The sequence below is a fragment of the Ciona intestinalis genome, chromosome 2, assembly GCF_000224145.3.
Source record: "Ciona intestinalis chromosome 2, KH, whole genome shotgun sequence".
In the NCBI taxonomy this organism is placed as follows: domain Eukaryota; kingdom Metazoa; phylum Chordata; class Ascidiacea; order Phlebobranchia; family Cionidae; genus Ciona; species Ciona intestinalis.
Genome location: NC_020167.2, coordinates 4,592,370 through 4,618,083, shown reverse-complemented (window position 1 = coordinate 4,618,083; position 25,714 = coordinate 4,592,370). Strand labels below are relative to the sequence as shown.

The 25,714-nt window shown below is 34.8% G+C and overlaps 5 protein-coding genes across 10 annotated transcripts in view; 2 read left to right on the top strand and 3 right to left on the bottom strand.

The window, feature by feature from the left end:
• Positions 1 to 1,116, top strand: part of LOC100179897 (cilia- and flagella-associated protein 47) — a 35,385-nt gene extending 34,269 nt beyond the window's left edge. For all 3 annotated transcript variants that reach the window (XM_026840721.1, XM_026840720.1, XM_026840719.1), the window contains one exon: positions 207 to 1,116. In XM_026840721.1, the coding sequence (XP_026696522.1) occupies positions 207 to 431 (225 nt within the window). In that variant the 3' untranslated portion in view covers positions 432 to 1,116. The remainder of the gene's footprint in view (positions 1 to 206) is intronic.
• LOC100177542 (prefoldin subunit 2-like) lies at positions 945 to 3,040 on the bottom strand. Its single transcript, XM_026840724.1, has 2 exons — positions 1,925 to 3,040; positions 945 to 1,500 (listed from the first exon to the last, which is right to left on the bottom strand). The coding sequence occupies exons 1-2, from the start codon at positions 2,066 to 2,068 to the stop codon at positions 1,225 to 1,227; spliced, it is 420 nt and encodes a 139-aa protein (XP_026696525.1). The 5' UTR covers positions 2,069 to 3,040; the 3' UTR covers positions 945 to 1,224.
• On the bottom strand, positions 2,563 to 20,091 carry LOC100178328 (UDP-glucuronic acid decarboxylase 1-like). Of its 2 annotated transcripts, none has more exons than XM_026840722.1 (2): positions 20,053 to 20,091; positions 2,563 to 4,412 (listed from the first exon to the last, which is right to left on the bottom strand). In XM_026840722.1, exons 1-2 carry the CDS (start codon positions 20,074 to 20,076, stop codon positions 3,189 to 3,191), a joined length of 1,248 nt encoding a protein of 415 aa, XP_026696523.1. In that variant the 5' UTR covers positions 20,077 to 20,091; the 3' UTR covers positions 2,563 to 3,188. The 2 variants fall into 2 exon arrangements, with proteins under 2 accessions (XP_026696523.1, XP_002127542.1); XM_002127506.5 differs by lacking the exon at positions 20,053 to 20,091 and adding an exon at positions 4,767 to 4,959.
• On the bottom strand, positions 5,385 to 13,306 carry zf(nfx1) (zinc finger protein). 2 transcript variants are annotated; one of them, NM_001078412.1, is given in 20 exon segments: positions 5,387 to 5,460; positions 5,488 to 5,931; positions 6,231 to 6,317; positions 6,546 to 6,729; positions 7,051 to 7,217; positions 7,527 to 7,769; positions 7,846 to 7,920; positions 8,046 to 8,139; positions 8,559 to 8,661; positions 8,853 to 8,943; positions 9,002 to 9,133; positions 9,374 to 9,568; positions 9,912 to 10,073; positions 10,566 to 10,711; positions 11,175 to 11,344; positions 11,494 to 11,636; positions 11,962 to 12,089; positions 12,369 to 12,471; positions 12,664 to 12,734; positions 13,058 to 13,240. In NM_001078412.1, coding segments are annotated over 19 exon segments (2,670 nt in total). In that variant the 5' UTR covers positions 13,182 to 13,240; the 3' UTR covers positions 5,387 to 5,460; positions 5,488 to 5,679.
• Positions 15,475 to 25,531, top strand: LOC100175230 (ADAM 17-like protease). Of its 2 annotated transcripts, none has more exons than XM_018817499.2 (13): positions 15,475 to 16,446; positions 17,104 to 17,244; positions 18,206 to 18,475; positions 18,844 to 18,977; positions 19,321 to 19,515; positions 20,651 to 20,842; positions 21,308 to 21,485; positions 22,103 to 22,267; positions 22,617 to 22,763; positions 23,138 to 23,491; positions 23,739 to 23,887; positions 24,208 to 24,465; positions 24,594 to 25,531. In XM_018817499.2, exons 1-13 carry the CDS (start codon positions 16,276 to 16,278, stop codon positions 24,955 to 24,957), a joined length of 2,718 nt encoding a protein of 905 aa, XP_018673044.1. In that variant the 5' UTR covers positions 15,475 to 16,275; the 3' UTR covers positions 24,958 to 25,531. The 2 variants fall into 2 exon arrangements, with proteins under 2 accessions (XP_018673044.1, XP_002122475.1); XM_002122439.5 differs by having other exon boundaries at positions 24,591 to 25,531.
• The last annotated feature ends 183 nt before the right edge of the window (positions 25,532 to 25,714 follow it).

Below are 25,714 nucleotides of genomic sequence, written 5' to 3'. Positions count from 1 at the left end.
GTTTGTTATATGTGGCCCTGTGTTACTGGTAGGTAAATGTCCACAGCCCTGAAGCATGAAACTCTTATACGGGCAAATCTATGTGTAATCATGTTTTTTTACCGTGTCATACGGGCCAATCTGTGTATAACCATTTGTTTTTTTGTTAAATACTGTGCAGTAGAGTTTACCTAACAAATATCTTTAAATTTTTTATCTTTTTAAAGACTTTAGATATGCAGTGGACCTATGACGTTAAAGGGGTTACTCCCGAGTACCGCGTGCCTAAGGTCCAGTCGGCGATTCTTACGTCGACGCTTGCACGCCCTCGTGTGTTGGCCCAGCGTCCCAGGGTAAACTACGTTCGGAAAAACATGAAATTAAATGCTACAGCCGTCTCCTCGCCCATCAAGGGAATTCCACTGTTCCAGAAACATGTTGAAAGTTTGTAAACCGATTGGTTTGTTTTAAGTATTACTCGGAAAATACAACTTTTATCTTTCAATGACACAGCGATGACACCATGGCAAACGAAACGCAAACGAAACGGTTTTTACTAAGGTTTAGTTTTATATGAAACACGATTTTTATATTTTCAGTTTTATATTTTCAGAAGTTCAAAGTAGATGTTTACGATTTATTGGCTTGTGTTGTATATATATTATGTATGATATAGAATATATATTTAACTTGTTTTCTTTGTAGTTTGATTTTTTTAAATAAACAAGTCGTTAAAATATGTGCGGCGAACAGTGAACATAGAACGTCTGCAACAAGCAAAAATATCTGTGAGATTTTTTGGATTTTTAACGACAAACAAAACATATCTCTGAAAAACTAAAAATTGTCTATGACAAACAAACAACGCGGCGACTATTTAAATACCGGGCTAACTGATGTAAGGGCCCTATGGCAGCATTCAAGCGATAGCTTCTTTCTTTTGTTGGCCAACATTTTCAAAAAAACACATTTTCAAAATAAATGTATTTTCATTTGCAAAACTCATTCTCAGAAGTAGTTTTAAAAGCCAGTCTAATACAGAACTAGTTTTATCCGGCATCCGCATCTATAACACTTCATAGGAATAATATTTTTCGAGTAGAAATGAACATATGAAATTTGAACCCCTGTTGAATATAAAAATTTGCAACGATTTGAAGTGTTTTTTTTAAATGGAACAAAGCGTGTGCAGAAGAATGCAACAATGACATAACAAAAAAACACACAAAATAAACATGCGTTCGATTAATTTGAAACCAAAACTCCAGACGCAGATTTGGAATTTGAATTTTCTTCGGATTTAGGTTTTTCGCCGTCACCATTTTCACCACGTACAGAAACATTATGTTTGACACGATAGGCATTCAACGCTTTGCCTTTGTCAACAAGTTGTTTAGTGAGCATTTCAACATAGCTTGTTATTTGTTCCTTGTTTTGGCTGAGTGCGGGTAGTACCTCCTTAACAGTTCGTTCAACTAGCACCCCATGAACTAGTCGATAACATTTTCGATCACCATTCACCTATGTAATAGTTTAATGGTAAAAACGGCTATCATAATGAACATTACTAGTTTTAAGAAACTCAGTTCACAAAGTTTAAATTTCGATTCGTAATTTAGAACTATATCTGCAATTTTTTCTGACAGCTACTATTTTTAAACAACAAATTGTAGACATACTTTTATTTTCCAAACGTCAAAACAACCACCCTTTTTTACTAGGATATCTTTGATAATTTTAACTAATAAACTATTTCAAATAGTTTTATTGTATAATTCCACAAAAAGACAAAAAGCAAGCTGTAGACATACTTTTATCTGACAAATGTCAAAACAACCACCTTTTTTGTTGACTATGATATCTTTAAAAGTTTAAATATTAAAGTATTTTTTTCTATATATTTCGATATTGTAATTTCACAACAAGAAAAATAACTAAGGCTTACCTGTTCCAATGCTTCTATTACAAGACCATGTTCCCCTTTATCAGACTCCATTTGAGCAATCCTGGTTGCCAATGTTCGTTGCTCCTGCCTTAGTTTATTGAAGCCTTCCACAATTTCTTCCTTCGTTAGCTTTTTGTCACTCATGTTTAATGTTATTACAATGTCTTGCAGCAAGACTTTAAACTTTGTTCTATAACACCAAAGTAATAAGTGATACAAGAAATTTATATATAATTAATTATTAATAATAACAATAGTAAATATAGAAATAGCAGTTGTCTAACATGGGTGAAATAGACTTAGGTAGAGGCAGCAATTCTTTAAAGAGCTTAAAAAACTCAGGGTCAAAGATATTTTAACATATTGATCCGTTTATTCTTTATTTAAATTTGGTTTCATTTAAACGTAAAGAAGTTTTTTACTGCATAGAAATGACCACACTGCTAAGACAAACAAAGGCACAGAAGATTAGTTTAATAGTTTAAATGATAAGTTGAGAGTCATGGGGAAAACAGTAGTATTCAATCTATTTCTTAGAAATGATCTTATTGCACAGTTTGAACTGATAGTGATAAATAATATATCATGTTACAATAAGAAAGATTGTCCCTGTACTTGGCAAGCAGCCATCCAGCGTATTGATATATTAAATGTACGAATACTTAGTTAATACAGTTTGTTAGTTATAGTATTGCCTGGAATAATAGTTTTCTACTAATAAATGGAAACTGTAACATTTAAATAGTGACAACGACCTGGCAAGATTGAGTACAAACTCTCCAGATAAAATTAGTGCAGATTAAAGGGCAATGGAGATAGTGTTTTCTACTGAGCAAAAGAAGGCATGAAAACAGTACATTTAATTAAAAATAAACATGGATGAATAATATTAACAGTAAAGTTTTTTGAGCAGGCAGTTGTGACAGTGATTCAAAAAACATCTGCTTTTGTTAGATACTACCGTATGTAAGTAATGTAAAGTGAATTTTAGAAAAAACATTGTATATATATATATATACATGAACAACACAGTCATACAAGTTAACAATATAGTTATTTATAACATCACAATCATGGAGATAGACAAGCACATCACTAGTCTTGTACAACATTCACTTTGACTGTTATCCCTGGTACGTTATGTTACAATAACAAGAAACAAACGTTTTCCAAATACATTTATACTTGTATGTAAGCCATAAACTATAAATATTACTAATATTATATTAGCAAAATGGAAGTTTTGATAGTTGGAAAGTGGAAACTAAAGCTCCTGTGGTGGTAAAAATACATTTCGTTGATTTCCTGATTCTTGCTCCAACTCTGCCTTAAAATATGCAATTGTTTTTTTCAGGCCAGTTTCAAGCTCTACAACTGGTTCCCAGCCCAGTGATGTTTTCGCTTTGGTAATGTCTGGTTTGCGTTTTCGCGGATCGTCTGTGGGGGTTGCTTTGTGCACTATCTCTGATTTACTCTTGGTTAAGTTCCGAATGAGTGTTGCAAACTCACTGATAGTGTGTTCTTCAGGGTTTCCAATGTTTACAGGGGTGTTCACTTTGCTGTTCATTAGGGCTATCAAACCATTTACAAGGTCGGTGACATACTGAAACGATCTTGTCTGTTCCCCATTACCATATATGGTGATCGGCTCGTTCTGAAGAGATTGCAGAATAAAGTTGGACACTACCCTTCCATCTTGCATGTGCATACGTGGACCAAATGTGTTAAATATTCTGGCCACACGAACATCAACTTTATCTTGAGATGAATAAGCGTAACACATTGTTTCAGCAACTCTCTTGCCTTCATCGTAACAAGCTCGTGGACCAATTGGATTAACATGGCCCCAATAAGTTTCTTTCTGTGGATGTTCTTCTGGATCCCCATAAATCTCAGATGTCGAAGCAAGCAACATTGTAGCTCGTACACGCTTCGCAAGACCTAACATATTCATTGTACCCATACTTGAAGTTTTTATTGTTTTAACTGGATTGTACATGTAGTGCGGCGGAGAGGCAGGACACGCGAGATGATAAATCTGATCCACTTCAATAAAAAGTGGAGAAATTACGTCATGGTGAATTAATTCGAAATTCTCATGGCCGATCCAGTGCTCAACATTTCTCTTGCGCCCGGTAAAGAAGTTATCAACTACTGTAACTTCATGGCCCATCATCATCAACTTGTCCACTAAATGGCTGCCAACGAAACCTGCCCCACCAGTCACTAAAATCCTCTTGCGGTCATTTTCAGTTAAAAATTTAGTGTCTAAATACTTCTTTTTGGTATTTTCCAAAGTTGATATGCTTTCCTTTAATTGCTCGTTTTCTGTCTCCAGAAAGTTTAGCCGCGAAAGTATGGTAGAAATTACTGAATTGTTTACTAGTGGTTCTACTGTCAGTTCATGTTTAGCAACCACAGCAATTATTGCAAGGACTGCAATAATTAGGATAATTTTAACAGATCTTGGCCACATTCTTCTACAAATCTGTACAAAAAAAACAAACAAAATTCACATGATATACAAAAACACTATAACAAGTTAAAATGAAGCTACAAAAATATAATACTCAATCTACCTATTGTACATTATAAGTTAAAATAAGGCTACAAATTCTTTCATAAAATAAAACAATACCACCTCTTATATCATTAAGTCTATTATAAACTGTTCATTTACCGATGCGTCACTAAATGGCATTGTTAATAACGTACAGTGTGTAACGTCTTACTTTATCCTAGCGTGGCCGGAAAACGACAGTCGTTAAGCACCGGTGTTCTGTTTCATACATCATACACCTTTGTTCCAGCTTACGAACAAACAAACCGTTAAGTTACTTACTCGCATTTAGACGTCTTGTTTACACATTAACCGTACTTTTTTAGGAGTCAGGTTTTAGAACGACGATTTAGTAATTTGCTGGGTGGACCTTTTCTTCGGTGTAATCCAAATTAACACGGATATGCTAGACCACAGCCGAAACCTCAAGTCAACATTCTAACGTTCATAAGATATTTAAACTGAAGTGAAAAATTATAAAATGCTTTACAGTGATGCCGTATTATAAAACATAGTCAATACACTTTAAACGTAACTCCCAAAGTATTAATATCTAATAACGGTCTCTGCGACTACAATCGTCACTCCTTACGTGTTAATTTAATGTACATCATGATATAACATCTTAGGCACACATGAAGTATGTCAGTTTTGTAATACGCGGATGTGACTGAATACCAAACAATCGTTCAGATGGCAGCACGTGCTCAGCATTGTTTAACAGACGTCCTGCCATTCTATCAAAGGAAGGATTTCAATACGTGGCGAGCCATGTTATACATAAAAGAGCTGTGTTGCAGCTTTATATGCTACCTGTGTTTGTTCATAGTATACTTATATGAGTATATTATGGTTATTATTACTTTGATCTCTTTTTACTGATTTCAGCTAAACATAAAATATCTTCTTACATATGATTTTATTAACTTCCGTAAAAACATAAAGCCCGATCACCCGATCGCAACAAATTGTTCTAACTTGTAACACGAAATCAGAGACAACATGGCCTTGCTTTTAAATATTTAAACAATGCCACATCCTTCCCTTAAAAGTATCAGTGCAGTGAAATTATGATGATGGAAGGCCATGAAAAGTTAAGATTGCATTTGCATGTCAAAACGAATGGATTAAAGTTCCGAAAGAAAAGTCACAGATTTTCAAAAGAGCACCCACAGATATTTAATAAATAAGAAAACTAGATTTGCGTATTAATGTATGTATACACGATTACAGATATTACAAACACCAACAGAGCAGTAACACGTGTTAATGAACTCGAAAAGATCTTAGTTAAAATTCCCTGTCTGTTTCCCTCATCTTCATCAGCAGAGTTATCATTCTTCCGAATACGAGATCTTCTGTGAATTTTCCTCTCAAATCTTTCTACTTCTTCCTGTTGTTTCCGCTCTTCTTCTTCCTTCTTTTTTTGCTCCAATTGTCTCCTCTCCTGCTCATTTAAAAATGTATATATAATATAGTACAGATGCAACGAACAATCACTTTCTAAAGGTATATTGATTTAATAAATCAAAAGTTGGCTCCGAACCACAGTAGTTAGTTGTTAAGTTAGAACCGGAAGTTACAAGGTTTGAGACTCGATGCTGCCAGAATTACCACCGTGTGTCGTGTGTCAAGACTGGAAACAACAACTACCCAAAGCAAGGCCCACCTATTTCACCTTGTTTTAAAGTTGCAAGTTTAATTACGTGGTAAGCATTCATTAAAATCATAAAAAAAATGTCTTACAGTTTCTTTTGCAGCTTTGATGCTTAGGCACATATCATCACATTCAACAAGATGTTCTTTCATGTCTACAAGTGAACAAAGCACATCCTGGCAATCAAAGAAAAAGTAAGCGAGAGTGATCAAGTAACATAACCCATAGCCAAGTGTATGTCTGTGGCTATTATGGCAAATACAGATGCAATGAATATAACCTATTGTTTGTTTGACCTATTGTTTGTTTGACCTATTAATTTGTATCATCTACTATAGTGTATACAACCTATACCATAAGCAGCTACTCTTCTGTATAGCTTCAACATTTCAACATAAACTTACTTTTTTTCTACGTTTGCAAGGACATCGTTTGGCCACTTTTTTCTGACATTGTTCAGCAGAAGTACATTGTCCGGGGTGACATTGCATCTTACATGGGTGGCCACACTTTTCAATAAGCTTCGGACAGTGGTTGCCACAAGATTGCATTCTCTCTTTCTCTTTATCACTTTTTCCAGCCCAATCACTGAAAGGTAAACATAGAAACAGTTAAGATAAAAAATGTTTTTTAATCACATTACCAAGAATAAGTTGTAAAGTTTGGTGGGTGGTGGGGGAAGATGGGGCACCTTTTTATTTTTTTCGTTCCATGTATTATTAAGCAACAAACATTTAAAGAATTGTAAAGTCTTATCCTCATACCTCTCATAGACCGTTGTATAAATGTTTAAAACACGATCAGGATATTTGGATATTATATGCTACAGATACCCCATCTTACCCCACAGTATTATATGTTAGAACAGCAAGCCCTAAAAATTAATTTAACACTTCCTCTGAAACATACCAGCACAGATGCTTAAGAAGAACCATTCCACAGTGACATCGCATACGAAGTCGTTTCCTGCAAGGTGGACAATCTTCAGTATGGCATGGAGACACGCACTCATGGTCACAACCATCAGGACGGGGTTTCGAACAAGCTTCTTCGCAAGCAGCACAGTTGGTGCCAGCCTGTATGAACAAAACAAATGATGAATTTCATCTTCACCTTTATAAGTAAGAGGAAAATGTAGCGCACAGGTTTTTATTGCATAAACAGCATTGAAAAAATCTCTGACATGCTAATAGAGATATTGAATATTGCACGACCACTGACCAGTTTTAAAAAAACTTAATAAAATCCTTTCGTACTTTATTTATAAATTTTGTATTTTAAATATAAAACTTTTATAAATCTATGAAATTTTTACACACCTGTGGTAAATATAATAATTTAAAATAGAAAAGAACGTCAAGGTATACTTGTGGGAAAAATCTCACCTTTTCTGTGTCTGGTGCATCTTCCACAACGTGGCACTGTAGAGCACAAGTGTGATTTCCACAAGCAAGTTTCCTGCCACACAATCGACCACAGCTGTAAGCCTTTAATTCATGACAAGGAAACTGGGAAGTTTCGTGGCCACCCTGGCATATTGCAGACATAGGTTCAAGGCAGGGAGGGCACGGGAGTTTTTTGATGATATATTCTCTTTGTGGCTGCTCCCATGGTGCTGCAGCTTTGATCTGGTGAACAATTTTACTTAGACTACAATTGCACTCCAATGCAGTAAGTAAAATTGGTTTCTTTAAAAATGTGTACCTCATTTTTGACAACAACTTTATCGTGACAAACACCAGGGCAGATGTGACCACATTCCAATTGCTGCTTACAGATCTGAAAATAATTGCATTTAATATTAATTCTCTTATTTTAGAAAATATAAGCAGTGATAAACTAACATACTTTTTAAATAAATTATCTTAAAAACAGTATTGCTTGCAGATAAATATACGAAGAACCTGTTTGCATCTTGGGCAGTCACCAAAATGGCACGTATGCGGTAGCCTGCTGTGGTGGTGGCAATCTGGTGGAATGACACATTTTTTTCGACATCTAGCAAAAACAACATTTTATTGATATATTTTTTAAATATCTTTTTTTATTATTTTTACCTTTGAATGGTTTTTGCATATTTTTCGAAATAAGGTTCCATGGGAAAAATATTATTAAACGGTAACAAAAATTCAGTATTTCTTGTTTATAGTGTGTATGGGTTGTGGGCATTTGTGTTTTAGTTTGGTTGTGTTAGCCAGTACAATTGTGGCATTGATAGCTATATCGAATTTATTGATGACTATTAAAACAATTAAAAAGAAAAAATATCATAAAGCACGCAAAGACAAAAATCACTGGTGGCATATGTTTTACAAAGAGGACTGTCGTTGCTCGCCACGAGAGGATAAATTTTTGCATTTGTTCAAGTTTACATAAAGAGGTAAATGTAGAAACATATCAATGGATTTTATATTTACCTTGGAGGTCTAGTGGTCTTTTCTTTCCCACAAACTACAGTAATAGCTGTTGATTTGCATCTACATGTTACCTTAGAAGTAAGGGGGCATGGGTAACATGGACCTGGGATTGCAAATATAAAATTTATATTTGGTTTGCCAACTTTTTTGAATTGCAATACCCACTAATGTAATTACATAAATGTGTTTTGATATATTATGTTTTTGGTGAGAATACAGCTAAATAAGGAATACTTGACAAAAATCAGGTTAACAGTGCATAAAGATCTATCTTAGAACATGATCTATATATACCTGTGTGGCAATACATCTGACACTTGTGTTTCTTGCATTGTAGACTTTTTCCACACACTTGTTCGCAGCTGGGACAATCGCCAATACAACACTGAATTTGAAAGCCATGCAAGTTATTATCATTATATGCATTAACAGGATGTTCCTACCTTTCTTCTGCACTGATGCTTTCCACAAGCTCGCATTTTCTGACATCTCGTTTCACAAGTGTATTCCTTCTGACATGCTACCTCTTTTTCTCGTTTGCCACAACGGCAAGGTTTGTGAGCCATAAGGGGACACTATTAATATAAACAGCTTTAAATCATGGAATTTGGGATAATTGAAATATACTGGTATAAATCCTAGGACCCATTGCATGCCACACTGCGGGCCCTTGCCCACATATAAAAATATATGTGTAAATGATTTAGAAGTGTTGCTCTATCAAAGTAAATAAACTATCTAAATCAAGGGTACTTTACACAGGTCTTAGTAGGCAATGTTATGTCTAATAATTTAGCCATGAAAAATAGTCCTACCGATCCACATTCTCCAAAATGGCATCTTCTTGGGCATTTGTGATTTCCAAAACAACTGAGATTTTTTCCACATGTGTCTTCACACAAAATAACATCATCTGTACATGCCATTCCTTGTAGCTTCTTCTTACCACAGGGACAAGTTCGCACCCCAGCACGTGGACAATCACCGCATTCGCCATCTTTATGGCACACCTACAACCGGATGTATTATAAAAACAAAGAGAAACTCAAAATTGCATGGAGATCAAGGGGACATTCAACTTAATTCTAATGTACAGTATATTTTCACAGGCTAAGAGCAAAATGTCATTTTCCATTAAAAAAAAACAATTTCGCCACAAAAACATACTGAATGAATTATATGGACAAAAAGAAACTTAAATACACATTAAGGTCAGGGGGAGATACAAATTAATTTTAAAATCAGTATTTTTAGAGGCCATAAGCAAACTGTTGTTTTATCAATGTTAGATTTTTTTTCAATTGAAAAACAACAATTTTAAGCACAATAACATACATAAAGTCAGCTATCTACCTTCTCACAGTGATGGAATCCACATGCTAATTGTTTTCCACAAACTTCCCCACAACTCCACAAAGGTTCAGCACAAGGTTTCATTCCACTTTTCTTCCCACAAATGCATGATTTTTCACTTATTTGACCACATGTGTCGCATTCTCCACTGTGGCATGTACGCTGCCGATAACAGTTTAATTACAACAGTTAAAGGTATGTGGGGAAAAATTAATAAAGATGAGTCACAGAATTCTAGTGCTGGGAGGTGCTTGCTTTTAGTTACTTTAAAAGCTAGGAAAACTTTACAGAAGCTAGACAATAATTATTGCGTGTTTTACAGAATTGGCTTAAACACAAGTTAGTCTTCAGATCTATTTTAATATATACACTGATTGAAACTGGCACAGTGGTTAAGTGTTTGCTACTCAGGCACAGGATATTAGAAAAAAACTTAACAGCCAATTCTCCAATCTAGGATTCTCTTGCGGCTGTGTCTAAATTGTTAGACATACAATAAAAAAATAAAAATATAAAAAAATCACTGACAGTGTTACATATCTTAACTCATAAACGGCATTTTATAACAAATGTCGTTGCTCTATCATATGAGCAATATAAATAATAAATAAATATGATATGAGTTACATTTATTCAATGGTTTAAAAGTTTTACCAAGCATCTGTGTCTTTTACAAGAAAGTAGTTTATTGCATTTTTCTCCACAGGACCAACCGGCTTTACCGCATCTCCGTGTGATTGGTATTTTTCGACCACAATAACAACCAACTTTCACAGTTTGGGGACAAGGTGGGCATGGACCTATGTACATAATGGTAAGCTGTTATAGATATAGGTATATATGTTAAACCAGTGGTTCTCAACCACCGGTCCGCAAGCTAAAAAGGTTGAGAAACACTGTGTTCAACCATGGTTCGCAAACTATTTTTTGTTCGGCCCTCGCATTTAATATGGTAAGTAAAATAAAAACGTCGACTGCTGTGATTAAAATGTAATAGGTTTACGTACATAATTGTTTGCTTTGCTGCTAGCGTATTCCAGTTTGTAACTGCTACTTCATAGTCAAGTCATAGCAAATGATTCGTATGGCTCTGCTGCAAGGCGCAAGCCAACTCTTGAAAACTTATATCCCTTAGTTGTAAATAATACGCATGCTATAGTAAGTGATTTTTTGATGTAACAACTGATTATTTTTATATCCCCAAACAATTTTGAATTTAAAATTTATTGAATTTTAAAATAAAGGAGAATCTGGGCAACAAACCTGGATGGCAAAGTAAAAGACATTTATGGCCACACGGTGGTTGAGAGAGCAAGTGATTGCACTGTTCACCGCACGAATGGGGTAAATTCCATGGGTCAGGTACCGGATCCATTACTGCCCCACAGAAGCAGTAATAGTTTTCTGGGCATTTTGATCGTGAATATTCATTTCTATTAATGTATAAAGGTGGAGTAAAAAAGTGCTCAGCAGGTTTTCTAGCAAAAGAGTTTTATACAACTATCGTATAAAAATATATATGAAATGATAATATATATATATTATGTACTATTTACTTTAAAAAATGCAAAAAAAAGTCTACCTGCATTTTGGGCAGTACCAAGGAATGTCTCTTTTTGGGAAATGTTCAGCTGACAATAATGTAGTTTGTGCCACCCCTTCCAATACCCATTGCTTTATACAGGGAAGATGGAAAATCGCAAAACACTTCTCACAGCTCCAAATCTGCCAATAATCGACCAGTTTAAATAGAATTTACGCAGTGAGAACAACCATAAAACACTTTGATAAAAATTGGAATATCTTTGGTAAATTGAATTTTTTTATGAATAAGGTCTTACAGTGTGGGACTCTATGAGAAAAGAGATTTAGGTTGAGTTGCAACATACTTGGTAACTTGTAGGCTCGCACCATGTTGAGGTCAATGAATACCCAAGTTATAACGACTGTCGTTTACCGTCCACGCGAGAATAAAGTGAAATTACGTTCATTCATTCATTCAGTTAGGCCATTACATTTACTCATTTAATGCAGCTTGTTTTAAAGTTACCTGCTCATGTCTCTTAACACTGGAAATGCACACAAGGCAGGTTATAGCACCAGATTGACAACATTCCGTTAAATATTGTGTAGTCAAACCCAAGTTTTCCAGCTTGTCACCATTGCTTAACTCAAAACCTTAAAATGAAAACAAATTGAAATCAAACCTTAAACAAATAAACCTAAGATAAACTAGCATTCTATTCTATGTGGGTGATGTCCTACAGCAGCACGACAAGGGACCTGAACCTGAGACTTAGGTCAGAGTTGGGAGGCAAATCCTTTTTTACTCAGGGTGAGGTAGCTATGCTGTGACCTGTGAGTATGCCAACATAGTGAAAGCCCTATTGACTTTACTATAACTAAAATGTAGATAAGTTTGTGCCACGCTATTGGGCGTATAAACCTAAAACAAACCTTTATAGGATTGTGTGAGCTTGGAAAGTATTCCATCATCATCAAGGTCATCTTCTTCAGACGAAGATTCTTCTTTATATTGTTTAAGTAGGTGAGCGGCATCCTTTAGAACAATTGAAACATGTTTTTCTTATAACCACTTGAAATCTATTATTGCTGTAAGTTTATTTGTATAATAGGCTATATATATATAAAGAGTGCGTGCCTACAGGGTAAATGCATATTCATGCTGTTATTTTCAGTAATGTAGAGACTGGAAAAGGATCAAGATTGAAATTACACGTAATATTCACACCTTCGCAAAGTGTTTGGATGTTTCTTGAAATCTTTGTTCCGCTGATGCAAGTTTGTTTGTCTGTTGCTGTGCTGTTGAAAAGTAGAAGGGGTCACACACAGTCTACTAGGGATATCTCTAGTAGGCTGTGAATCATATCGTCCAAAGCAAAAGATTAAGCATACAAGTTATTAACAGTTTATGTAGAGTAGGGTGGGGGAAGATGGGATACCATTTTATTCTATTTTCTTGTCCCATTAGGTAGTAAATAAATAAAGAACATTTAAAGTATTACAACTGTATTCTCACGACTTCCATAGACTGTGGTTAAATGTTTAAGTTGTCCCGTCGTTTCCCACCCTACTTTATTATTTAACTATATACAGGTCCCATATTATAAGAATTACGTATTTACTTGTTACGTTTGCTGTGTTTTTCGAAGCTCTGCTGTAATCGCGAAGGTGTTTCCGCGAGTTCTCACTCTCCCATCCAAACCCTCTTCCTCTACCCGCACTCTTTCGTGCTCTGCCATGGTCCATTTTACAAGAACCGCTGATTTGCAACCAGTAGTGAACCAAGCTATCATAATAACATCTTCAATGTCACAACGTGATCAGAAACGCTTCAGTGATAAGGTATATACACGTTAACTTCACTACGGCCGAAGATTCTCTTCTCTCAAAACCCCAACCTCCTTTTTTCTTTCCTTCTCTCGCCAATGTCTGCTCAATGCTTCGAAACTTCAGTCTACACATTCAGTTGTTACGTAAAGATATAAAGAGTATATACGGAAGGTCAAACGAAATTAGGACCCGGCAAAGGATTAAGGTTAAAACTGTTGACAGGTGAACACTTCTCACAGGTTTTATGATGTCATGATTAATAAGACAACGAGTGATGACTGCGTGTTTATAGTGAGTAGACATATTACACGATATGGAATAGTGAATGTTGTAATATAACGTTTAATCATATGTAATAAAGTCAATGTTTAGTTTAGGGTGATATTGTAATATTCGTTTAGGCAGTCATATTTTATTCAATTAATACGTATTTTTGTAATTTCGCCTATATATCTAAATATCTAATAAACTATATTATCGTAACAGTACCGTTATATTGTAATAAGGGAATATAAACAATTTTTATTTGTTTTCATATTTTACAGCAATAATTTGAACTAGTTCATTAACAAAACTTTTGATATAAAGAACATGCTGTGACTGATTATAGTTAGCTATGTCCAGTCTCACTACTGTTCAAGCAGGTGGAAAATTGACTATTATGAATTATATTCCTCGTTGTTCAGCACTTATGCTTGTGATTTCTATAATCATTGCCGTATTATTATCAACGGGATGCTATGACACAGTAATATCTTTTTACTTCAATAACACAAAATCCAATCAAAGCACTCTACAAAGAAGGGAACTGAAAATAGAAAAACTTCATGGGCAATTCACTGAGCTTTTTAACAAAATCGAAAAACGGCAAGCAGCCAATCATGCACTACATACACCAACACAGAATTTTGGGATATTAATATCACCAGATATGAGCATTAACCCTTTGAGCACTGATCTTGCGACTACAGTTGCTGCCGAAACTGCAGAAGAGCCTGATATATACATTGATGAAGCAAGGGCATGCATGCGGAAAGCTATTGTAGTGGCTGAAAAAGGCAACAGAAAACTCGCTTATAAGCTCTTTAAACACGCTTTGGCACTTAGCCCTCAATTTACTGAAGCGCTTAATGAATTTGGTGAATTTCTTGAAAGAGAAAACGTAATACAAGCTGATTTATTGTATCAGCGTGCTCTTTCGTGTGATCCTGCTTTCACAACTGCTGTAATTAATAGAAGACGAACTGCTCCTCTTGTGGCTGAACTTGATAAAACCGTGTTCGCTGAAATTGACAAACAAAAACGGGAGCTGTATAAATACTCTGCACATCATCCCACATTGCGAAGTGCCATGAAAGAGTTTTATTACCAGCATATTTATCACACCGTTGCCCTAGAAGGCAACACAATGACAGTGGACGAGATACGAAAGATTATCGACCTAAAAATTGCAGTATCCGGTAAGAGCATTGTGGAGCATAATGAGGTAATTGGTATTGCAGAGGCTCTGAAATATATGAACAACACCTTGCTTATGAAGATAGGCAATATAACAGTGCATGATATAAAAAGCATCCACAAGCGTGTACTTGGCTATGTGGACCCTTTTGAAGCAGGAGAATTTCGAACAAACCAGGTTTTTGTTGGCCGACACATACCACCCCACCCAGGGGATGTTGATTTGTTCATGCAGCAATTTGAAGAGTGGTTGAACTCCGAAGAAGTTTTACACCTTCACCCGGTAGAGTTTGCTGCCATTACTCATTATAAATTGGTCTACATTCATCCCTTTGTAGACGGCAATGGTCGCACAGCCCGTCTACTTATGAACTTTATTCTAATGAAAAATGGATTTCCGCCAGTGTCTGTAGAAGTAAAAGATCGGTGGGAGTATTACGAGACACTCATTGCCGCAAATGAAGGAGATATCAGACCCTTTGTACGTTTTATAGCTCGATGCACCTCAAAAACACTTGAAGATTACCTCTTTGCTGCTGAGCTGCCATTTTTAGACACTTCTGGTCCTGATTCCACATCTGGTGAACATTATTCACACTATATTCCTAATCCTAATGATAATGTTACGTGACGAAGGTTTTTTTGTGACAATTGTAACACAAACAATTGTATATTTTTAATAGGTAATTCTATTATTGGTTGTTTTGTTTATTGTTTTATCGTACCACTTCATTATTTCAGCAAGAATGTATTGCGAAAATTTTATTCTTTAATGTATAGGTAAATAAGTTCTATATATATTATGTATTCATTGTTTTATTTTTTATTGATGTGGATCTCAGCAGTTTATTTTGTTAGTGTGTTGTATAATGCATGTGGTGTAATTTCCATCAGAAAAGAATATTGCTGTAGGAAGTAAATAAAGCACTTAACTGAGGGAGAAAAGGGAACTTTAATTTTATATCAGACATGTTACATATAGTACTTTAGTACTATCTGAAACCTAATAGTAACTTAAATATATATATATTTATATATTGTTATTTTGCTGACAAAGTGCTTTTATTGTTTTAAAAGTTCAATATTTTGCTGCCTTTTTGTGTTATAACATTTTACATTATCCCGTCTTGTGGTTTCCATTTTATTCTGGGTTCTAGTTTTTCGGTTAAGTGCAATCAGTACTTCTACCAATACTAACTACTTGACTTTGACCCCGTGTGTAGATTTTAGATTAACCATCTTTATGTGTTGTACATTGAAAGAGAAAACACAGTTTTCAAATGTAAAAATATTTAAAAGTATTTTAAATCTAAAAAGTGAATTAAAATTTACCTTTTTAAACTTAACTTTATCTATTATAATATATATATTAATAATAATATATATATATATATATATATATATATATATATATTTCCTAATTTTATTTGGACAACAAATTTTCAAGACGATGTAATATTACAGTTTTTACCCATTTGGTATATAATATACTTTATGGTGACAATGAGATGTAACATAATATTTTTTAGTTTTTAGGCTCTTATTTTGCAGTATGAGGTTAGGGTTTCTGCAGCTTCTTTTATTTTTAATTGAAACCTCAATAGCCGAGCACCCACTTCATAAAAAACTTCACACGTGGCACACCCTTAAGCTGCGTGATATGAGACACTCCCGTATAAAAAGAAGTATTATGGACGACGAAATTCCAACTTTGGATCAATTGGTGAGATTCTACATTCATTTCTTTTGTGTCATTTTAAAATATAGTAGAATGTGGGAAGATGGGACACCTTTTCATTCTAATTTATCATCCTATATGGTAGTAAATAAAGAACAATCAAAAAATTATAAAATCGCATTCTCACGACTCCCATAGATCGTTGTCGGTTGTATAAAACACGGTCAAGATTTTTGGATATTAAGTGCTAACGGTGTCCCATCTTTCCCCACCTACTATTATATTGAAAAAAAGCTGAAATAAATACTGTAAATGTAAAATTAGGAAATTTTGTCCTAAACCGGTATTTTTGCCAATGGATTGATTATTACCAACCAACGACATGAATCAGTATGCAAAATTAATTTACATTGCTCATATACATTAGGTCCCAAGTTTAATATGAAATACTGCTTGCAGGTTTTCTTTACAGGTACAATTTAACACTTTATTGATACAAAATAAGCGTGATACTCTCTTTGCAACTTGCATACGCCTTTTATTTTAAATAAATATTCAAATGAAACTTTATACTATGCTGATATGTTGACATTCGAATGATGAATAACAATGGTGATTCTCATTTCAAACGTAAAATGTGAATTATCCGGTATCTCGAGTATGCATGTGACACTATATAATGCAAATATGTGATCAATCCAGATTTCATTCAACGCATTCAACAAAACTTTCCGATTATCATTACTTCCGTCACCTGAGGTCTTCGCAATGGGATTTAAAGCGTTTGTTAGTGGAAAAAATGCAGAAGAGGAAATTAGAGTGGACAAGGCAAAAGTGCTAAAGGTAATGTTGCACCTCATGGAGACTTTGTTTGGCATTAATTTAAGAGGAAGTAGTGTTTTAAATATAACGCAGTAAATACTTTTTTGGTTTTTGTGTAGTTGTTTTGTATTCCAATTATAAACACAAAAAATGCATTTTTGTTTGTTTTATGATTAGTTATTAGTTGTAATTATTTTTGACCAAGGCCACTAGGCCTTTAACTAAACACTTCACTTTATCATTACTGTACATGTGTCACGGAGTAGGGTAGACTAAGATAACACGCTAACTGGAAAGTTTGTTGGCTATTTCCAGACAGTGTGTGTGTTCTGATGACTCACTTAAATTCCTGTATTAAATTTTTGATATCTTAGTGCTTTCTCTTCAGTTCATTTCCCACCTTTATTAAATAAACTTTAACGTCTCACTCTCACCCTATGCTAGGTAGATAAAGCCTATGAAGTAAATTGTAAACACACCATTCAAAAAACCATAAAATGTTGTCACACCTGTGATCTGTTTAAACCCTTTTTTTGATGTCTTAACATTCAAGGTATTCTGTAAACTCATGTTTGTGACAGAATCTGAATGACTTTCAAACGAAATTTAATTGTTGCTGCCTTGCTGGTTTTGATTGGGTAATTGCTAGACAATCGGGTTTGGTCCTCAAATTTAATGTTCTATGTTGCTTTGATGGCAAAATGCCTCTGGGTAAAAGCCATGTATTAGTACATAGTACTGATGGGACAAAACGTTGCATACCTTATACAGATTATTGTAATTGGTACATTTTACAGCATAATGGAGTTGAAGATAAAAAGTGTTATAAAAAAATAGATATAGGCCTATATATATTTTTTTTGTGGCATACCTTATACAAATTATTATTCGCCATACTTGCTACTTTTTTTACAGCAATTCTGTTAAAACTAACTTATTTTTGTTTAGAACTCCAAAGAAACTAAAATTCAATTTCCTTTAGGGGACGGTTCTCGGCGATTCAAAGTCTCATGTCATTGCTCATTTACAAGACGGCAGGTTGACAGCGAGTATTGATACAGACAATGAAACTTATATTGTTGAACCAATGTGGCGTCACATGCACGCACATGACATTAACGAAGACACCAAGTCAGACATGCTTGTTTATAGAAGGTCTGATGTCAAACTACAAAGTTTGAATGACCCACACGGAGAAGATGGATTCTGTGATACACATAGGCTAATGAGAGAATTCAGAAACAAATCAAAAGTAAGTTTCCTGCAACGTCTATTTTGGTCTTCGCGTATGGCTTTTATGGTAGAGGGTATTGTACATTCTGGAACTTTTGTTTAAGCAGTTGTTTAACACTTGCTTTTTAACCTTTATAGGTGTAGTTGTTTACTATGGAGATTTTAAAAGATTTTTGACTGTTAAGATTTAAAAAAAATTTAAAGTTTAAAAAGGCATTTTGATTGTTAGATATAAAAAGGTCAAACAAATGTTAATGTAGTAAAATCATTTTATTGCATGGTTACCAAAATTGCTGAGAAAAACTGTTAAACTATACTTACTAAGTTACTACTCTACAGTCATGCCTTAACAGCTCAGAAAAAAACATAACTAATTCCATGTTTCAGCTCAAGCATGATCATAACAGGAATGGTATTGAAGATGAATTAGAAACAGTTCGGCACCAAGCTCGCCACCACAGAGCAAAGAGATCAACGGCTATTCCAAAAATTTGCAAAATAACTCTTGTAGCTGACCACAGGTATTATACACGTCATCACGAGTTTTACATGACTAAACAAGCATACATATTAGGGTTGTTAAACAAACATATATATTAGGGTGGGGAAAGATGGGACAACTTCAGCACGTAATATTCAAATATTCTGGTCCTGTTTTAAACAAAAAAAAAACAGTCTACGTGAGGACACAGTTTTATAACTCTTTGAATTTTCTTTGGTTTCCACTGAATAGGACTAGAAAATAGAATGAAAAGTGTCATATCTTCCCCCGCCCTACTACATACATGTTATTTTGGTGTCAATAATTTTTTCATTTTAGTTTGTTGTTATAACATGCTTGAGTACATCTCATATTTGGTGCAGGTTTTACAGAGAGATGGGAAACAGTAGCATACATGAGACCATGTATTATCTGATCAATCTCATTGAACGTGTCAACCATATCTACAAAAACACGGATTGGGTCACGGATCCTAGCCAACCCAAAGGTGTATACAAAGGATATGGATTTCAAATTGATAATATCACTATACATAATGAGTCTACTGCTGATCCAAGGTTTGTACATTGATAAGTTTTACTTCTTAAGGTGGCTGTACACAGTATCCGGAATTCGTTCGTTTTGTCTGTTTTGTCTAGATTTCGCTGCCGCATTCGGAACTCGATAATGGGTTTGCATACGACTTCGCAAGCGAATTCGCATGCCAGATACTGTGTACAGCCACCTTTAACTGGTTTACTTTTTAGTGTAAAGTTGAGGCAATTAGTTAGTTGAGTTTGGTTGAGCGATGGTGATAGGTTGCTACTACTACTAGTAGGTGACGCTCAGGGGTTGTTTTGCTTCAATTTGTTACGGCATGCGAATCTCCTGACGTAGTAGATTGAACGCTATCCTTAGTCTCGTTGGGTCTTATTCCAATTGTCCTTTTGGAATATCTAGTCTCAATTATTAGGTCGACTTGGCCAGTGTTAAGTCTGTGTTGAAAATCACTCGAGAAATATTTGAGTATATCTTTATTGTTGATTCGCATTTGACCATACATTACATAGATTGCAACAGCGAGCATGACCACTTATTCAACGTACTCTGCATGCCTTATTCAAATAGAATACATACATAAAATAACCCGGTAATTTGTACAAATGCATATATAGCTTGAACTGCGATATCCTTAAAGGGCATTACTGCACTAAACTTCTAATATAACAACATATACTTGATTTGCGATACAGTCGCGATTTTTCTTCCGGTTGATTTATACAGTGTATATACATAAATGTGATTCAAATGGGTCACTAAATGGGTCAGCAACACGACAAATATAGAATATATTGCATGGTATTAACTCTGATCGGTATTTGGAATTGTATGAGACAAGAAATGTCTCCAAAATATTCCGGGAGCATTTTTTTGCAGTTGTTTCCTGTTTGTATAAATTGTAGTTTATTTCCCTATGCCTGTGTAGTCTGTTGTACCTTTAGTATATTATATATACCTTTAGTATATTATAAATTTACCATTACTTCTCATCTTTTTTCGACTTAATATTTGTAGTTATATGATTATAACTTTGGTTGTAACTCATGTGAGACATTAAAGTATTTTTATTACTTAACAATTTTTAAGTGATGATTCATACTTCAATTGAACAACATTATTTTTTCGTATCTAAAGAACCTAATTCTGTGACAGGTACAATCAGGCTCATTACTGGTCAGAAGCAAAACAATTACTGGAGGCATTCAGTGAAAAGAAGCGATCTAATTGCCTCTCCCATCTTTTCACATATGTGGACTTTGCGCGTGGATTACTTGGCCTCGCTTATGTTGGTTCTGGGAAAAAAGATGACGTTGGTGGAATATGCACCAAACCATACAATCGTGGGTAAGAAAGGACACGCTAGTGTTTTGTGCTCGGTTCCAATGGTTTAGCATATAAAGCACCTGTCCCTTAACTTTTCTTTAAATGTTTACCTGTATAGAATTTTTTTTATTTTTTTTAAATATTTTTTTTTTATTCGATATTTAATATAAACTGGTTATTTGATCTTGTACTATTATTAATTACTTTATTCCTAATTTTGGTTATTGTATTCTGTTTATTATTCGTATGAAACAAAACATTGCCCCGAAGGGTAAAGGGGTTACATTCGTTCATGCATGGTGTATTATCAGTAATGGAGAACCCACACTGCATATTACTTTTCCTCAAATAATTTACCCATTTCGAATTTTCAAAGGAAGTTTGTTTGAAATTGTATACAAACTGGTTTATGTGACCTTATTCTAACATTTCCAACTTTATTCCCCATAGTCCGTTCCACCCTTCTTATTCATTGTATATTAACAGTAATGGAGACCCCACACTTTACCTCAACACTGGTTTAACAACTACTGTTAACTGGGGACAGCGTATTCTTACCACTGAAGCTGACTTGGTTACTGCCCATGAACTTGGTCACAACTTTGGTGCCGAACATGATGAAGAAGGTGCCGTCAACAGTGCTGATAACTGCAGACCTGGACAGGTAATAAGACCATGAATTATAGAAGTGTTTTATTCATTAAGCATGGGGTATTGGTAAGCAGCCATACTGATGGTAGATTTCTTAGCAATGACCAAATGAATTTTTTAGGTAATTTTTTATGAAAACCAAAATTTATCAGCAATTGTCCAATTGAAGCAACTATCATTAGGGACTTGTTCTTGTTTAAGAGAATACACTGTACCACCGCTCTAGATTAATATTCAGACTGTTATAAATTGCAACTTTATAGTAAATATAATAAGTTAAAGGTATTAGACATATTTCTTGATTAAAAAATTGTTTAGCATTTTTTTGTCATGAAGTAACGAGACATGATACTTTTAAAGCGTGAAGATATACTAGGTTCCTGGTCCATAATCTTTACATCTCAATTGATAATCTATAATTTATATCTTCGGCAAAGGCCACAGTTATATATATGCTATGTGTAGCTTTTTGGTGTGGGACCAGTTTGGTGTAACTTTACTGGAAAAATCCAAGTCTATAATTTATTTATGTAGTCTACTTTTAACCAACCCATCAAACATTTGAAAATATTACTTGGAAAATTTTTACTCATTTAGGTCGTCATTTTTACCATTTACCAATTTTTTCAGGCCAACGGAGGAAATTATATCATGTGCCCTGCTGCTGTAACTGGAGAATATCCAAACAATAAAGTATTTTCAGTTTGCAGCAAACGAAACATTTTGCGTTCTCTCAAAAACAAAGCTCCGCTCTGCTTTCAGGAAGAAAAAAACTCCTTCTGCGGAAATTTCCAAGTATGTTGTTGTGTTGTACTGACTTCTAGTCTTTATAAAGTACAGTAAGTTTCCCGATTTTCAAATACCTGCTATGTTGCCAACTATGTTCTGTTTTGTAATTATACATGTATAGTAAGGTGGAGGAAGATGGGGCATTATTTCATTCTTTTTTCCAAACTCATATGGTAGTAAACAAAGAACAGTCAAAGAATTATAAAACTGTTTTCTCACGAATCCCATAGACCGTTGTTAATTGTTTACAAAACGATCGGATGTTTAGATATTATGTGATGAGCTGATAAAGAATATTAACATTATACCTGGCAGTAGAAATAGCAGGATATTTATTTCTTCCATTTGATTTTAGGTTGAAACTCATGACAATGAAACATGTGACGTCGGATATATAACTGGCTTCTCCAATGAAGATAGATGCTGCTTGTTTAACTGCACACTTAAGCCTGGAGCAAAATGTAGCAACAAGAACTACAAATGTTGCACTGAAGATTGCCAGGTGTGGAAAATATATAAATTTTTTTGATGGCGTTACAAAATCAAAACACAGAGTTAAAATACAAAATTAAAACAAAAAATGGTTATTGTGGGGTGGAAGATGGGACACTTTTGGCACTTACTATCCAAACATCCTGATCGTGTTTTAAACAATAAACAGCGGTCTATAGGAGTTAGAATATGGTTTTAGAAATTTTTAAATGTTTTTTGTTTACTACCAAAAAGGACGAGAAATTAGAATAAAAAAGTGTCCCATCTTCCTCCACTTTACTATAACTCAAAATAGAGTAGGATTTTACTAGGTCTATCCAAACACTAATCCCGCATCGAATCATTATAAAACTCCTGTTAAAATATTCCATTTATTGCTTCAAGATTGCTGGACCAACAAAGATGTGCAGAGCCCACATTCCTGGCCTGTGTTTAAAAGATGTTTACTGCAACGGGGTAGATAAAGTCTGCCCTAGACCAAAACCAATGCCGGATAACACAATGTGTGGAGACCTTGGCAGATGCAGAAATGGCGTATGCGAGCCTTTTTGTAGAACTAAAGGCCTTCAGCCTTGCCTGTGTTCGCTACTGGAGGATCAGTTCTGTTCTCGGTGTTGTGCACCACTTGGGGTCACTGGAGATGAATTGACCAACTTATGCACACCGTATTTAAATATAAGTGAATCGCACTGGACACTGCCGGATAATTCAAGATGCACGCTTGGTTATTGCAGAAAGGTGGGTGCTTTATATCAGCTTTCACAAAGGATGTTATCACATTGTTAATGCTTAGTCATTAGTGTATGGAACTTTGTCTAAAAGTTGACATGCTGATCAAAAACATGACCATGTCAGGATAAATTAGGGATTTTGTTTTATGTGTTAGTTTTATTGAGCACAGAAGTGGTCATATAAATCTTTTTTCTTCGAACAGTTGTTCTTGTTGCTTTTTTATATTTTTATAATGTATTTATAAAAACAATAGGGAAAGTGCCACAAACAAACCCAGGATGTTATTGAAAGAGTTTGGGACATTTTCAAACATATTTCACCAGATAAAATTGGGCAACTTCTGGCTGACAATATTGTAGGAGGTGTTCTTGTGTTTTCATTGCTTTTCTGGGTCCCATGCAGGTAAATTTGTGTTATTTTAATTTTTGATTGATCTGTTTCACTTTAAGTAAAGTAATAGTTATAATTTATGTTAATTGGAAGCAATAAGTCTGTTTGTTTCTTTATGTAGTTGATGTAGAAAACTTAAATCTTTTAAAGCAATATTGGCTGAAAGCTATATTTAATTTAAAAGAGGTTGTTTATTAAATTAAAAGTCTAAAATAACTGTAAATTTAATTTTTTATAAACCGCTTCTTTTAAATTAAAAATTAATAAACAACCTCTTTTAAATTAAGAAAAGAGGTTTAGACTCTAAATTAATATTTTGAAATTTCCTGCAGCTGTTTGATCAATTTTGTCGATAAGAAGAGAATAAAGAATCGGCGAGAAGAAGACAAGTGGAGAACACAGCGTGGTAATGAATACACTCGCAACTCAATGGTGTTCAAAGGTGTCAGTGGTAGTTCTGCACCCGTCACCCCACGTATTCGAATTCAGAGAAACAATGTTGCATGGAACAGTGGGCAGGTGGTAAAGGCTGGCTTTGGTGCAAAGGAACAGTGGAAAATGTCTCAAGCGAAAGGATTCAATGTTCGGAAGTAATGCAGAATTTTTACATCAAAGTTTGAATGTTTGATATTAAAAGGGTTTATGTTTGTCTTGAGAAACTTAGATTATTTATACAGTATTTTTAAGTTTTTTACACCAGGTATGTTTTTTTCAGTAGATCTTGTGAAAATCTTGACGACCTTGCTGATGCTGGGGGAACGCCTAACAGCGATGATGAAGATTGTGCTTTTGCTCAACTTTCTGTACACAGGGATTCAATCCGACCACCTTTTGTACGTTCTGCTGCGGTATCCCATCCCTCCTTTAGCCCCTTAACCCCACCATTGGGTGAAGCTTCATTTGACAGCGAAGTTTTACCAATCGCTGCCTCATCCAACACCAATTTACCCGCGGCAGTGCTTGAGGAAGAAGAGGCTGAAGAGACAATTTCAATGTTCCGGCTTCGGAGTCTCCATAGACAAGAAGCAACAGATATTGCCATGAATATTAACAATTTAGATTTAAAAGATACAACTGTTTAATCATGATCAGAGCCAAGGTCATTTACTGATACCCACGCCACACTACATGTAAACAGTTTGTGAAAATCAAAAAAAAATCACTTTTTACACACATAATTTTTACATCCTGTTGTTTTTACGCTAGTTTCAATTTTGCCAGTGTCAGTATTTTCTTTTTATTTCTGTGATGCGCCATGTTCTTATGTGCTGCAAAACTTTCCCGGCTTTGCTGCTAGATTCAATCCTATCAGTTTTTTGTGCCTTGTCGAACACATATGACCACTTTTATTGTATTTTACCTTTTTGCAATTGTAATCATGTTTTAGTTTGCGCGATAGTCTCCCTAAACTTTCCAGGGAGAAGTTGCATTGAATCGTGTAAAATATTTTATTAATTGTACATATGCACTCTCCCACGCCAACCACAATATTTTTTTGCCAACTGGTTTTTACATTCTTATTTTTAATTATGAGTTCACTTATATGTTTATAATGTGGTTGGGGCTTAAAGGATATACTTCTACTCCATATGAGATTTGATGTGAGTTCAGCACCGCGAATATGCAGGCTGTNATACACGATCGTTTGATATTTAAGTAATTTTAAAGTTCGTATCTAGTTCAGTACTTTAACGTTCCTTAGTTACTCCTCAAATGTTTCTCTTAACAAGAAAGCAGAGCTGTTAATAATGCGCACGTATCGTAATTACTAAGCGGTAAAAAGGGTGTGAAAAATACATAGTACTCCTCCGGGACCGTGTATAGAATTGTTAATTGGGC